General features: G+C 32.3%; 1 protein-coding gene across 3 annotated transcripts in view; it reads right to left on the reverse strand.

Annotated features, from left to right (window-relative positions):
- Window positions 1-17,217, reverse strand: part of LOC146539062 (transcription factor hamlet-like) — a 93,750-nt gene that overhangs the window by 58,859 nt on the left and 17,674 nt on the right. For 2 of the 3 annotated variants that reach the window (XM_085185705.1, XM_085185704.1), the window contains exon 2: window positions 3,678-3,725. In XM_085185705.1, the coding sequence (XP_085041831.1) occupies window positions 3,678-3,725 (48 nt within the window). Of the gene's footprint in view, window positions 1-761; window positions 887-3,677; window positions 3,726-17,217 lie in introns of those variants that run through there. The other variant, XM_085185708.1, reaches the window with a different exon arrangement.

A 17,217-nucleotide genomic window follows, 5' to 3' on the forward strand; every position in this document is an offset into this window, starting at 1 on the left:
ACCTGAGATAAATTACGCTCTTGACGTGTTTCATAGTATGACAATAATGTAACACGGTGTTTTACGCTGTATTTTACGGAACCCTTATAAATAAGAAGCAAGGAACCCGGGACATAGACTGTTCGGCTATAGGTACTATATATAGGTACGCGTCTTAGCGTTACGATAACGTCAGAATAATGATTGTGTAAATGACTAAATGATTAATAGGAATGTCATATAATATGTCTTTGATTTTAATATGTAGAGTTATTATAATTATACATTTTAATTTAATTTAATTTAGATAATGTAATTTTTTTTATTTGATTTATATTTATTATTTATAATAATAATTCCTAAAAGGATATTTTTTTTCTTCTATACTAGCTGAAACTAATCGAACTCATTTGATTTTGCTAAGGGCGAAAGAGAATTAGTCTAAATTTCAACATTTAATATGTTAGAAGCACAATTTAATTTCATATTTTAATGTTAAAATTATCGACTTTTACTGTAAATTTACAGCTTCCGGCTTCAACATTAACATAAGAAGGACGATGTGATCATAAAACTCTCGTAATATCGAGATAAAATTAAAAATATTCGTTTTCATAAATAAACAATTAAAAATTATATTATTTTCACTAGACATATCAGTAAAGTAGATAATTTTAATTGGTCATAAAATAAAAAATACATATAAAAAATTAAGGCTAAAAATGCATAGGTCATAACAGAAATTATGTTATCTGATACTGAAATGAGATATGAGGACTTACCCCCCAGGTTTCTATTTTTAGCACTAGCAACTCGTTAATAATTAATATCCATAACAAACGAAAAAGACGTTCACTGTATTGGACACCGACACCCACGGCTATGTCCATTTGATTGTTCTCCACCAGCCCAAAAATGTAACTATCTGGAAGATATGACAATATGATAACACCTATCAGTTTTTTTTTACATTTTTAAATAAGTCATTCGATTCGTAGATAAGAATGTTCTATAGAACAATCGATGATAGTAATCTTAAATAGATAAATATAGTAACATAAATCAGATACAGGTATTTAAATAATAAATAATTAATTAATTAACATATACATGAATTAATTATATCAGTAAAAAATTATAAGAAAACATGAATTTTATATTATTTTAAATTTACCTAAATAATGTTAAAAATCAAGTTCACTCTGTATCCCGCATATAACAGGGTAGGCAGACGGAACCCCACTTCCCGCCGCATTCTTGGAAGCGTTGCGTGTTGATTGAAATTAAAATTAGTTCCCACGAGTGGGGATTGAACCCACAACCGTCGCGTTACAGTCACACCTTTGTGCCCCTGCACCACCACGGCCTAAATAATTTTACTGTAAATTTTATAAGTAGGTACGAGGATAATAGATTATGAAAAACCTAATGATTAGTCAAGTTCTTCAGAAATTCCATATTTCAAATTCAAATAGAGTATTTAATTTAATCTATTCTATCTAATACAAAGTGCAAAAACATATTGTTAATGCTTATTAATAGTCTTGGTATCGCAAGTACTTTCAGAGATAAAAAAAATCAACAAAAAAACCCTGCAACGGATATCTGCCCATTAAAAGATACAAAAATATAGAACAAAATATATAAAAGCCATCAGTTTATGCAATCTACTACGATGTATGATGATATTGAAATTATTTTTATTTGTCCACTCATGAAAGACAAGGTGTGGTGTGGAATTCCGCCAGACATTTGGGAGTTCAGAAAGGGGATAACGAAGTAAGTTCATAATAGATTCCCTCTTCCAACCTTGCTATGGAGGATGCTATGAAAAATATAATAACAAAAACCTTAATCCATTTTGTGTAAGTGGTATACGTAGCTAGAAAGTCTAGGAACAACAAAATATTTAAGAAGTGTTTATTGTCTACATTTTGAAAAACTTAACCCACGATGACTAAACCGTATTTATTAGCAATTTGTTAAAAACTTAACTTAAACTTCCATTTATTATAAGCTACATACATCCACAAAAAAATAATAGGTAATAAACCTGGTACATATCAAAAAAATAAGATCATGGCTAAGTTGAGAAATAATTGTAGCCAATAGCCGTAGGTTCGATTCCTACTCGGACGACTATTTAGATTCTCCGGATTTGGCTAGCAAAGATATGCAGTGTCAAAATTTGCTATATCTAAGAAATTGGTGAATTATTTAAACATATAAAATAGTAATAATAGCCTACATCCTATATGGATAAATAAAAGCAAATGTTTAATATTTTAATAATATATATAAAAGGACTTGTCCTCACTGACTGAGGTAAGACGCACGCACAGCCGTAACCGCTGATGGTAGAAACGTTAAATTTGGACAAAAGTTTACTTTTGTAATCTGGACATCCACTTAGAAGGGATTTTGAAAAATTTTAACTCTAAAGGGGTGAAATAGGGGTTCAAATTTTGTATGGAAAAAAATTTAAATCAGCACCGATTTTTATAAAATTTGAAATTTTGATTTTTAAAAGTATTTAATTGAACACGTGTTTCATCGTTTTCTAGAATTCTTCCCCTAAGGGTGCAAATAAGGGGTTGAAAGTTTGTATAGGTTTTTTTTAAATCGTCACCAATTTTTATAAAATTTGAAATTCAGACTCTTAAACGTATATAATTAAACACATGTTTCATGGTTTTTTAGAATTCACCCCCTAAGGGTGCAAATAAGGGGTTGAAAGTTTGTATGGGAAAATTCTCAAATCGCCACCGATTTTTATAAAATTTAATATTTAGACTCTTAAAAATATTTAATTGAACATATGTTTCATGGTTTTCTAGATTTCACCCCCTAAGGCTGTAAATAAGGGGTTGAAAATTTGTATGGAAAAATCTTTAAATCGCCACCGATTTTTATAAAATTTGAAATCTAGACTCTTAAAAATATTTCATTGAACACATGTTTCATGGGTTATTAGAATTCACCCTTAAATACGCAAGCGAAGCTGCGCGCGTCCGCTAGTATTTTAATACTTTGACAGGAAATTGATAGTATATCATAAAAATATTTTTTTTATCATAAGTATAATAATATAATTAATTCGTCTGGAAATTAGCATTAATCTCTCTTTATATATCGATATGTAATTACATTAACATAATTAATACGAGCATGTATGTTTTTATCTGATATAAAATATCTCTATGCTGTAAGACATATCAGTAAAAAAACCGGTCAAGTGCGAGTTGGACTTCTCCACCGAAGAACTACAATTAAATGTTTGAAATATTTTTAACTGTAGGTATGTACCTAATTCTCTCCTAATATTCTTTCATTTCTCACTGCAAGTTCTCACTTCTTGCCAAATTTCATAATTATGGATATACCCCACAGGTTTTGATAACGCGGAGAATAAAGTTGACAAACTTAAGTATTTAGTCGTATGCATGTATTTTGTGTGAAATTAACTAGAAATATATGATCGTTTGTTATTTATTTTTTTGGATGAAATACCTATAAACTTTCACTTTTAGGGTTTTCTTCCTTTATTTGTATTGTAAGCTCTCATTTACGCAAATGGCAGAGTAAGTAGAGGGAAGCTAGTATGGTTACCCATACACTGCACAATTTTTGATTTGAGGCGAAATTTAACGCCGCTCTCTTGTTACCGAAGATTCAAATAAACGAAAATTTCACTCTACCTGGATTCTCGTCACTGCCTGGCAAAGGATCTCCATCTTCTTCCTTCCCTGAAAGTAAAAATTCAAATGTTTTGAAAAAATATTTCTCTGTCCTCTATAAAAATATAATATTCGCTTAAGGATTTACCGGCGTTTTATAACCGTCGTTGATAACGAATAATCTACTTAATTATAATATTTATTTTAGTTTAAATGAATTTAATTCATTAAAAATTATTTATTCCTTAAATTATCTAGACAAATTGCTGCAAAGATGTTAAAGTTTTAAAACTTTTAAACCAGTCTTTCGCTAAAAACGACACGATGACTTCATAGTAGGTACTCGTATAATCGCTAAAATTATCTGGCACCCTTCAAGTTGCGCAAAACAAACAATTAACCTATGATCGTGTAACGCGTGAGAGCTGGCACCGACAAGCACTGAAGAGGGTCGTACCTTCAAATTGATCTAATTATTAATTGCACGCATCATCTAATGTAACCGGTAAGACTTAATAGAGTATTGGCTCCTATAAGAAAATGGCGTTAAATTAGAATTTTAAGAAGGAACTATTCTTAATTTGTCACCTTATAATTTTTAATGATGGCAAATTAAATACTAGAATATCAGCTTCACGCTGTATCCCGCACACAGCAGGGTAGGCAGAGGGAACCTAGTGTTAAAACACTCCGTTCCCCACTTTCTACCGAATTCTGAAAAAACTAGAATATTATCAAGAAAATCGCTGAGAATGTCATTTGAATGATATAATTTTTTGGTTTTGCTAAATTACAACACCGGCAGAAGGGTGATTTCGGAACCCTCGCGGATATCGCGTTTTAGCCATCTGAAGTCTAGCCCAAGAACATCTTGAGTAACGGCAGTTACACCCAAACACCTTTTCACCTACTAAGTTTCAACAATATCGAGGCACGCGACAGGACACCGGAACAAAGGCGTGCTGCATTGCAAACCATCATTACCAAATCGAAGAAAAAGAAGTCAGCCAGCTGCCTTCCTACTTCCTCTCCTTACAAATTGTGTAATACAAGATGATCGCTTTGTATGGCCGTTTATTTTAGAGCTCATTCATTATGGTACTCATTTTGGCGCGTGTTCTTATCTGGTTGTGTTCGTGGACTATGTGTGTACATACTTCATGTGTGTTATGTGTGTGTGGGGGCGCAGACGCGTGCCGACGCGACGTATGCTCTATGATAAGCGGAAACGAGTTCGAAATTATATTAGGGGATCAGTTTATTAAATGGATGAAGTTGTTTTATCATAATAATTAGAATACAACTAAAATTATACGTTGTACACCTACTCAAAGACACTATTTTATTATGATAAATTATTAAAAAAAAAAGAACCACAATCGACTAAAATATTTAAAATATATAATAGCCAGATCATAAGATTGTACCACAGAACTATATGGCACGATTATTGAGGCGGACAGGAACTCTTACTTCCATAATTTCGCATCTCAAGTACGTAAGCTGCTTTTATCAATGACAAAGAACAAAAAAGATTAAATTCTTATGATTATTTCAGAAAAAAATCCATTAAAGCTGAGGTCAATAAAACAGCGTTCATGGAAACCAGTTTCAAGATGGTAGAAGACGGCACCATCTGCCGAGGGCGGCGCGAGGCGTCTTCCGCTGCATTGTGAAGGAACACCCGTCCTGCGCACGCGCCGACATTGCAATTCCTTACCGCTCTATAGGGTCTCCGTCTTTATGAGGTCAATACGACCTCATATCAGGTCACATAACTTGTAATATAACGAAGAAAGCTTTGCGCTACTATAATTTAGTCTAGAATGTTAATTGTCCCGCAAATGTCACGGAAACACGCCACAGCCGACAGTAAGTGACGCACGGCTTATTCAATATTAGTGGCATATTGGTAATAAACGGTGTTAACCCTCAAACGCGAGGTGTCATTCGACAGTCCCTTGTTTGTTCGGAAGCTAAGCCGCTGTAACGGTGTTTGTCCTCACAAATTTATGTGTGTCGTTACCGTGCTGTCACAAATCTACTTATCTACTGGGACCACGCCTACGATTATTATGTTTTTTTTTGTCCGTTGGACATTTATGAGCAATAAAAAACATTTATAAAACAGAAATCAATTATTTTTATTTCAGTTAGCAAGATAGGCATAGGGAGCCTAGTGTAAAGACACTCTTCACTTTCCATTGAACTCTAACCGCCTTCGCCCTCCCTCGAGTGAGAATCGAATCTATAACCTGTTTCGCCTGTGTCCCTGCACCATGACTAACCTTCAAATTATTTGAGATAGCTTCAATTATTTTTATATCCTTAGCGTTACATAATCCAATTAAAGGTTGTAATAAAAGACTTAATAATTTGCATACATTTCCTATCCAAATCATCATACCTACATGGTAATTAAGTTTTAAGGAAGTCTAAGCACACCATATTTGCAATATAATATAGTACATACTAGAACAAACAGACAACCTAGATGGCTATAATTATAGCTAAACTGTGCCTTTGTCCACTATGTGGACGCTATAGTCCATTGTTTCCGGCTCTGGCGACCACATCGATCGATTTATTGTATAATACGTACGTTCTTGAGACTAAGAGTACTGACCTCTGCGTTATGTAGGATTATTTGAAACATGTCAGTTTAAAAGTAATTTCTCTATTAATATTTTAAAAATAAGCTTTAATTTGATATATAATTTATAAAAAAAACACATGAGTGCAAATTATTAACATTTGGTGACATGTTTAAACCAGGCAACCCTAGACTTGCGGCAGACTGAGAGCTGGCAACCCTTAATTTTCCTATTCCTTATGCGATTATCTTTCAAATGATGTGCGATTCATATAAAAAACGTATGAGTGCAATTTTCTCCAAAAACGAGTTATGAAAAAATGTAATTAAAGGTGATTGCGGCAGGATTCTTCCAGGCAACCCAGGTGTAATCTGTACTACTAAACATGTATTATTCATTTCATTAATATAGGTTTAATTAAGAAAACTGGTATATGCATGATTCAACGGTGGGATCTCAGGGTATAAGTAAGTATGGCTTTTTTATTTTTTCGCTCTGGTAACAAAACAAAGAACGGCGTTGGATTCCGCCATTCAACAATGATGTCTTGAAATTTTTACGGCGCGTGGCACACAGTGTCTTAACACTAGGCGGCCTCTGCCTGTCTTGCTATGCAGGATAAAATGGGAAGCTAAAAAAAAGGTATAACAATTATTTTCGCTACAAGAGTAAATAAAATAAAATAAAATTATTTACAAATACTAATAAGATATATGAAAAAAAAAATTTTTTCTTATTCTAACGCTTAACAAATAAAAAGATTTCAAAGAGAAATAACTTCTTAGGAACAACGAAATCTACCTAACTCTAACCAATTTTTAATATACTCATAAATCTTTATATAGGAGTAATTCTTGTAATAACCACGTGTAGCTGTCATTTGAACATTGTAAATCCACCCATAGCAGATATGGTCGTAGCCAGAACTCGCGTTTCGTCCAAATTAGATGATTTATTGTAAAAACGAATCAAGGGAGGTCCACACAGGGAGATTTGCAGCTTAAAATATTCATTTAATTTAACTTATGTTTATTGAAAACTACGTTTCATAATGATACTAGAAAATGTTTTTTCAATAAATGTTATTTAAAACCTACTTTTCCTATAATTAAGTAGAGTTAATACGTGATAATATAACATGATAAAATTTATGTACATTTTTTTTTTCATTTTTCATTTGAAATTGCAAAATGAAAATTGTATAATTACCGTTCGAAGCTTAACGCCCACTAGACTTCGTGACTAAATTAAATCTAGAATATTCGTTATAAAAATTTTTCGTTATAAGTATGAAATCGCATAGTGTTAAATGTGGATCGAGGGGGCAAATGGGAGCAATATGGAACGAAAATATTACAATAAACTATAACGGTATTGTGAACGTGACAGTCGGCGTGTCGCGCCCCGCGTTAAGGGTTAATCGAGTGAGGGACTTCCTTGTAAATGGCGTTGAAACTATTAATTTTTGTTCTGTCCTTCATTCATTATTGTCTAAAATAATTTAATTGAAATGAAATTTTATTAATACTTGTTAATTAATTTATCTTAATGTCTTTGTCGATATTTTTTGGATGTAGAAATTTAACGCTAGGTGTATGTCAGACGAGGGAAAGAAAACATTTGAATCCATACCTATATTATAAATTCGAAAGTAACTCTGTCTGTCTTTCTGTCTGTCTGTCTTTTACGCAATCAGGGCCAAACCGATAATTTAATTGTGATAAAATACTCATATAGAGATATTTAAGGGTCTCGGGATGAACATAGGATACTTTTTTTACTCATATTTGTAATATTTTGGATATATACCAATATACTAAAACACTTATTAATTTGACATGCAATTTATTTCGCCATGTTAATAACCGTTGCTAAGCAACGATTTGCAAAGATAACGTCACCCAAAATGACCTTGCTTAACGCATCTCTCTATTGAAAACTTAAAATAATTTCATAAATATATTTAATAAATATTCGTATAATTCAAGCGGGCGTAGCCGCGTTCGGGTCCACTAGTTATACATAATTTATTGATTAAGAATCGATCACCCAGTTCTCTTCGCTTTCCAATATTTTTAACCATCTTAAATAAAAGTAAATATAGTAGATCTGACATAACCAAAAGAATATTTGACAAACCATTATTCTTTAAGATCAAAAGAAAAGAATTTTTTCAGACGTCCCTCTGTTAAGGAGAAAACTGCATTTACGCCAACACGTAATAAAGCGACTGTATTGACAACTAACATGAATTAACTTTCAACGACAACCCTCCCTTACTATCAATCTTAAAGCTCTCCGTCCACGAAGTAAATATCGCCGTCTTTTTCTTATCGCATCCGTTTTGCCTGAATTTACATATAAGTGATAAAAATAATAGGAAAATTTTTGTATAAAATTAGAAGAAATTTTAGAAATAAAAACATACTTTATTTATTGCTAGAATTTTTTATTTTCTAAGATTGCAGGAAGAAATTAATTTTCTTACATTTATCAATCACCAACGTAAAAATAACTACTTCCTCTTCAAATGTGACATACTATTGACAAAAAAAATTCAAAACAAAAAAAATCGATACAAAAAAAGCTAATTTTCATGAACCATAAACCCTCCACCTCTGTAAGCAAAACCTAATGGCATTTAAGTGGTCACGGAGGTTCAACGTTCACTTCTCACGCAGTGGGTTGCTTAGGGGATTACCCGCCACGCGACGTTACAGATATTGTCGATTTAGTGAGATCCGAGGAAGTAATGATGCCATCGTAATTGTAGGGGATTTCTAAAGTCGCTAAATCCATTTAGATTGATTAATTCGTCTGAATTGTAAGGCGGTATTAATTTACCGCAATAACAATTTCTGGATGGATTTTATCTTAGTTTAATTAATAGAGTGCCTTGTAGTAGGTATATTATTTAATATAGTAAATATTTATACTAAATACTCATATGACTGATAAATTCCAATTGTAGAAGACCTGAGTGCTGAGTGACAGAACTCTACTTATATTGCTAGCTTTTCATTTAAAAATAATTTTAAAGTACAAATCTTAATACAATAAAAAAAAAACATCAGCAAACAATATAAATCATTAAAAGACATTTAACGCTGAACGAACACGCGCTATTATAGAGACGTCATATTTTTTGTCTGGCCCTCACTACCGTGCTACGCGGATCTATTCACTAAATCGCCCCTACATACACTAAATTAGCGGAACATTGAAATATTTAAATGATATTGCCTATGCCAAAAAGGCCGGCGTTGAACTCCGTCACTCAACACGCGTTGCCTTGAAAAATTCGTTGGAAATGGAAAACGGATTGTCTTAACACTAGGTTCCCTCTGCCTACTACGTACTGCTATATTGCCTATTTAATTTTGTTCCTAGTGGTATGTCAAATAATCTTAAAAAATAGTTGTTTTGTTTTGAAATCTTAATGAGTACAAAATTAATGGGTAAAGTAATATTAATGTATAAATTACATGACAAAAATCATCAATCGAGGCCAGTCACAGTGCAGGTAATTAATGACAACGAAGTATCTTAACACTAGCTTCCCAGGTTCCCTCCACCTACCTTATTACGTGCGGGATACAGAGTGATTCCAAAACAAAAAAAAAACTAAATTCATGCCCACATTTGTTCTACATCAAGCACTGTGACTAAATCGCGCGTCAAAACGTGGGGTTCCACTGCATATGTCATGGACCTCACCCACAGATAATATTTCACGCGATTGTAAGCCAAATCCCTAACACAAAGAAATTATAGAGCTACACATGTCCCCCTCGACCTCCGGTTGCGCAAATATAGATATGGATAGAATAAATGATATTTTACTTTTAGATATCTATATCTGTAATGACCCCATTAGCGGTCGAGGTGTTAACATTCATTTTATTGTAAGCAATAAAAAAGAATAAAATAATGTTTTAGGTTCATGCCTTTTTATTGTTATTTATTATCTGTAATACAGACAGCAAACGGTAAAAATTGAGTTGATTTATTTTATACATATATTTTGTATAATTTAATGATATCGATTATTATCGACATATTGATATAGGTAATTGTAAATTGATTTAGTTATATTTTTAGATCCAAATGAACACATAGGCAATATTTTTTCATTCATTCCCTATCCTTCGAAATAACCATGAAGCTGGAAAATTTATTAATCTGTGAATTTGTTCATTTTTTTAATATTATTTTTTAATATAATAAAAAAATATATATACTATAAAAATAAGATGAAAAGGACTGTAAATCTTTATTTTACTACGTTATATAATTTAAAAAAAAACAACAAATATACATAAAAATACACCTATTCCCAAATAAAATAAAATAAAACACAATTACTAACGAAATAACAATATTATTTACAAAGGCGTGACAAAAGGCGTCGCGAAGCCTTCCCAATACGCTAGAGATAAAACAAAAGTGCGTTTGATCTGTCGCCCTCGCCACTTGCGGGGTGTCTCTTCACTCCGCTTGTTTACTCGGTCGGGCACTTGAGACAAGTGAGCATTGTCAAAATAATTATTACGTAACGATTTAAGGGCTTCGTGTTTGTCAATTTGGAAAGTAATTACCTAATTGTAATGAAAATTATGGGTTGATTTACTAAATTTGTGAGTACCCTCTTTTCTTTTTGAAAAAATAACAACATATATAAATTTTGAATCTTTGAATATATTGATTTTGAATCTGTGTCTTCGACAATTAAGTATATTCGTAGCTAAAATATCTCCAATAAGAAAACGACGATATGGAAGTCTAATTAGAAACAATACTCTTAAACGACTTCCGTTTCAAATAAGTATAAGGTTCCGTTTTCTCTTCAATAATAATACCTAAAATAATAGAAGTTTCATTTTCATGAAGCGCTTTTATAGCAGCGACATCTGGCGGATCTCACAAGTGGAATTGGAGTTATTGTTATTAATTAGAGCCCTTGGATTAATTAAGCAGGCGCCGATCACGTCGTCATCCGTCCCGATTCTTGCCAGTCTTGCCGAACGTCTTTGTTAACATCGCTGCCATAGAGCTTGGAAATGTGCAAACTTGCCAACATGTAAAAATAATAAGTTGTTTAAAAGTTTTTTTTTATTGTTGAAGGCCAGTTGCGCAGGGGCACCAGGGGGACCGGCGTGTGATTGTAAACGCTACAGCTTGTGGGTTCGATTCTCATTGGAGGAAATAAAATATTTAATATTTCCCATCCTCGCTCTGGTGTCGCGCGGCGTAGAGTTCCGCCACTCTATACGCATTGCCTCCAAAATTCGACTGAAAATGGGGACCGGAGTGTCTTAACACAAGTTTCTATTTGCCTACCCTGCTATAATAAAGATTCCAGTCAACCCTCTATCTTCTGATTTAACTACCACTTGTTGTAGCAAGATTTACAATATCAAATTTAAAATATCTATATATATAAAAGGACTTGTCCTCACTGACTGAGGTAAGACGCACGCACAGCCGTAACCGCTGATGGTAAGAACGTGAAACTTGGATAGATGTTTACTTTCGTAATCTGGACATCCACTAAGAAGGGATTTTGTAAAATTTTTACCCTAAAGGGGTGAGATAGGGGTTGAAAGTTTGTATGGAAAAAAATTTAAATCGGCACTGATTCTTATAAAACTTGAAATTTAGATTTTTAACAGTATTTAATTGAACACGTGTTTCATCGTTTTCTAGAATTCTCCCCCTAAGGGTGCAAATAAGGGGTTGAAAGTTTGTATGGAAAAATTCTTAAATCGCCACCGATTTTTATAAAATTTGATATTTAGACTCTTAAAAATATTTAATTGAACATATGTTTCATGGTTTTCTAGAATTCACCCCCTAAGGGTGCAAATAAGGGGTTGAAAGTTTGTATGGAAAAATCTTTAAATCGCCACCGATTTTTATAAAATTTGAATTTTACACTCTTAAAAATATTTCATTGAACACATGTTTCATGGGTTATTAGAATTCACCCTTAAATACGCAAGCGAAGCTGCGCGCGTCCGCTAGTCTCTCTATAATTGTTTAAAAAGGAAATTTACAAAAAAATATTTAAAAAAATATAATAGTTTTAGTTAAGTAAAATCCTTCAATAAATAGTGTCTATTCTAAACTTCCCTCGACACTGTCTCACTGCCAGGCGATAATGAAGTGGTATAATTTTAATCATGCGCGAATTGCCGGCCTAATGTCTCAGCCACGTGACGCTGATATCCGTTACTTGGCTTGATCGTCTTTAGAAAAGTTAACTTAATTTAGTATATTAAGTTTAGTTCTAATTGTGACATTGATGGTAGAGAACTCTTCGTATTACTTACAGTAACTTAATAATTATGTCAGAAGAAGAGGAAATTATTGTGTTAGATTATTTTTTTGTTATCATAAACGTGTGTATATTTCTGAGAGAAGCTAATTAATAAATAAAATATTCAATGTCATAGTTAGCCTTTATATAATAGTAATTTTTATCTTTCTTTTTCTTTTTAACTTAAGATAACTGAGGTTTTCTCCGTTTGTTTAAATAGAAAGAATTGAGACAAGACAAATCTGGGGAACGGAGTGTCTTAACACTAGGTTCCTTCTGTTTGTCCTACTATATACAGGATAAAGCGTGAAGCTAAATTTTACTTACAAGACAAACTAACCAATATTTTAAGTAGGTACCCAAGTAGGTATTTTTTCAGTTCAGGCCAGTAGTAGTTCCTGAGATTAGTGCGTTCAACGAAACAAACTTTAAAAGCTTATAATATTGATATAGATTTATTCTAAACATAAAACTTATTCATATTATATCAAGTAAACAACAGTAAATATTATAACAAACTTTCCACCCCACTTACACATTACTACGGCTATAACCTTAAAATTAAAACAAACAACAAACGCAACGTCAAGAAAACTCCTAGGCACAACTGTAGCGTACTTTACAATAATTGTTGGATCCCGCTTCCCGCCGTACATCAGGGCGTCCCATTAAGAATGAAAATTCTTTAATTCCTCGCGCAATTAACAGCCAGACTTGAGTTGAGCAACGCCAAGTGTCATCGTAAGTTTCAGAACGCGTCATTAACGGCATCTGCAGCGCGGTAAATAACGAAAAAACTCCACTAGGGGGGGGATTAAGGGGGAGGTAGGGGGTGAGATGAGAGATTTTATTTAACAAAGTCTATATTAACCCGATGCAATTAGAGAACGTTAACGAGCTGCCCGTAATGACGGAGGCCTACTCTCAAAGCGTGTGCTAAAACAAAACAGTCATCTGCTGTGCGAATGTTGGAAAGTTATGTAAAAATAAATATGAAGAAAATTAGTCTATATGTTGCAGAAAATAGGTCTGTATAAGTGGCTAGTTTAATACATTGTATATTTTAAGCTCTTAATATTAATATGAAAAATATTATGGAATAACATTGATCAAGTAAATTATTTATTATTAAATAGTATTAAGTTTATTTTTTACGTTTCTACAGTAACATAATAAAAACGAATATAAAAATACAATAGAAAGAAACATATTATTTTATTACTAAATAAAATATCGAATACTTTACATTTGCACAAACAGAAAAAGTAGAGTTCGAAAATACGCCCCCCCAGGTCCACGTTGACACATTACCAGAGAGTGATGAGAATTCAAAGCGAATTTTAAATATAATATTCGTTAGGTCGCTATTTATTGTTTAATTAACCCCGTCCACGCCGTTACCGACCCTCGGATATTGTTTATATCGTTTTACTCCAAGACGGAGGAATTAGAAAACTTATTCTATCCAATTCCATTTGGTTCCTTCATCTCTGGGTTTTCGAGCATTAAAAATATAAGTGTAGATGTAATATTTTTATTTATTCAACAATAAAAATAACCCCCCTATGGTAATATCCATGTAGAATAGGAACTGTGATATACATATAAGGATTATTATACTTTTAAAAAAATCTCTTCTTCTTAGACAAAGTCCAGCACTTGTCTTTAAAATGAATGGATTTGGAGATATATAAGCGTTTTCTTTTTTCAAATAAACATGATGCAGCTATAGTATTTGTATGGTTTTTTTATTTAGGTAACCATACGTGTATTGTAAACTATACCTAGTTGTTAAACAAGCTGCGGCTGTCTCTAAATGGAGAGTAGAGAATGGTGGCATCACCAAATACTCTCTGTCTATTATGATACAACAAAAGATTGATATTATTTGAAATAGGGTAAATGTCAAAAGCAAATTAGTAAATAAAAAAATAAGATATTTGAAGACGATTATTAAGTAATTTTAAGTACCTAAAATCTAGACGATTAAGTCTAAGAAAATAACAGATATCCAATAACATTCAAAACAGTAGAGCTTTATCAAGTTAGTGCTTCTTTTCCGGACTTTTTTAAATTACAGAAGAAATTATATTGACACAAATAAGATGAAGAAATATCTTACAAATTCATTTAGGTGTACTAAATTAGGTTCTCTCGGCCATTGATAAACATTTTCTAGTAGTAGTCCGTGTTAGCAGATACCAGGAATCACGTAAGAACCAGCAATTTACTATTCCTGAAATAAGCGAAATATTTCGAGCTAGGAAGCACTGCTACGGTGTCATTAGGTAAATTGTTCAGATAGCGGCACGCTACATAAATTGCCTTGTTACTTACTAACAGGAACGAATATCTTACAATTGTTTTTTGTTTTATTTTTTCAGATGTATTATTTAGTTAATTTAATAGTAAGAAAAGTATATAAAATACAGATGCAAATAACTCTTGTTTTGTCGTATCAAAAGTAATAAATGATAAATACTAAAATATTTTTTAAAATAATAAAAAAACAACTATCAAATTCTAGACGAACTCCAATCCGTTCCGTACCAATTTTAGGATTATATGCCAACAAGAAATACAATTCATAAAAATTGACAAACTAAAATTTGCGGATGTATGCATTCTTTTTTTATGAAATGAACTACAATTATAAGTTTGCAATGAATTATTTTTTTTTAAATATCTATAATTTTTTACTATTCGATTTTTTTCTTGTCAAATTCATAATTGAATTTCATACATCGATCCTAATGATCAATACAACATTTTTCTAAATCTTGTAAGAGTTTCTTAAAAAGTTTATTAAGATATTTTAACTCAGCTATCCAATAAAATAGGTCTACAAATAAAGAAAGGTAAGTGAAAGATGATATTGTTATAGCAAGCCATTTATTAGGAAAATTATTGATATTGCACAACGTCCCAGATTTACTTGACATCTGACCTTTGATAGAGCGCTCCCATTATCTACAGACCCCTGTGTTATGTTCTTGTCGGTAATATCTATGAAATATATACAAATAGTTATATTATTTTAGCAAAAATCATTATTATTTCTATTAAATTTATGAACGTTAGGTTTAAAATTTTTCAATAAATACTAAACAATAATTTTTAGCAACAAATGTACATATTTCAACATATAAATATAAATATCACGTAAGTAGGTATATCCTAATTAGTGAAGTAGACAGAAGCACCTGGTGCTAGGACACCTCATTCTCCAGTTCCCACTAATTTTAGAGGCGTTCTTCTGGATGTTGAGTGGAACTGTTGAGTTTCTTGCCGGCTCTTCTCAGTAGAACAGCCTGTACCGGTGGTAGCTTTTTGTTCATATGTTTATTCGACGATTCAAAAGTGCTTATAATAACTGCCTATTTGATAAAAGAATATTTTGAATTTGAATTTGGATGACCATTTGACTTATGCTAGATTATATTTATTGCATTAAATTTGATCATATAGAAGATTCAACTGTTATACAATAGTATACTTATACATGAGTTGAGAGATCAGAATCGATGGTCACAAGAAATCAGGGTCCAAAGAAAGTTTGGAGATGTGGGTGCACTAAATGACATGCGCCAGCTGTTGCTGCTCATAAAACTACCCTCGGCTATCAAGGGTGTGTACTCTTATGTTATATGTAAGTGTGGGAATATTACAACAGTATATATTCTTTAAGTTTCAGTATATATATTGGATATTTTTTCTTAAATAAAATAAACGCTTTTGTTAAAAAAAAACCATATATATTTTGTTAAAAAGAATTGTTAAAATAAGTCTAAAACATCAACAATATAAATACTAGAATCAACAAGTATAAAAGCTTTCTTAAAACAAATTGAAAAAGTAAACATTTTAAACTAAATAAACAATCACTTAAAACCCCCTTGGAAATAATTAAAACTCGATACGTAGTGTTGCGTGATAGTTATCTGTGAGTCAATTAAGGAGTTCAGAATACATAAAATTGCTGTCTTGTTTTCCATAGGTGCTATCAACGTATTCAATCTGACTGCGCGGTCAGAAATTACCCCCTTTTATGAACATTTTCACCCCCCGGGGGGACACTTGACCTCCCTATCTGATACATCATCTACCCCTGAAATGAACTAATGGCGAAAACGTGGATATAAAATTATGAAGTGGTTTATTTTAGAAGTTTAGTAGAAAATAACATTTTATATTTGTGATACTTTTTTTACCGCTTTTTCATTCGTTTTTGAGAGGGAACCTGGAAACCTAGTGTTAAGGCACCTCGTTCCCATTAAGACACTTCTCCCAATTTAAGCCGAATTCTGGAGGCGTTGCGTGTTGAATGGCGGAAGTCGGGCTTTGCCTCGTTACCAGAATGAGGATATTAAATATTTCACTTCCTGGAGTAAGAATCGAACCTGTTGCGTTTACAGACGCACGCAGTTGATATATTTATTTTATTAATAAATATTCTCTGTGAATTCATTTTTTTGTAGCCACTTCTAGCTGATCTTTGTATATGGTTTATTACAACAACTGCAACAATATGAGTATGATTTGCGAATAATATTCAATTGTAATAAATGGTTGAATCCATTATGACGTTAACATTAAAATTACCCATTCCATAAAAATAAACGAAAATATTCACTTTTAGGGTAAAAAT

Source organism: Heliconius melpomene, chromosome 5, assembly GCF_056956725.1.
Source record: "Heliconius melpomene rosina isolate 202511_hmr_F chromosome 5, ASM5695672v1, whole genome shotgun sequence".
In the NCBI taxonomy this organism is placed as follows: domain Eukaryota; kingdom Metazoa; phylum Arthropoda; class Insecta; order Lepidoptera; family Nymphalidae; genus Heliconius; species Heliconius melpomene.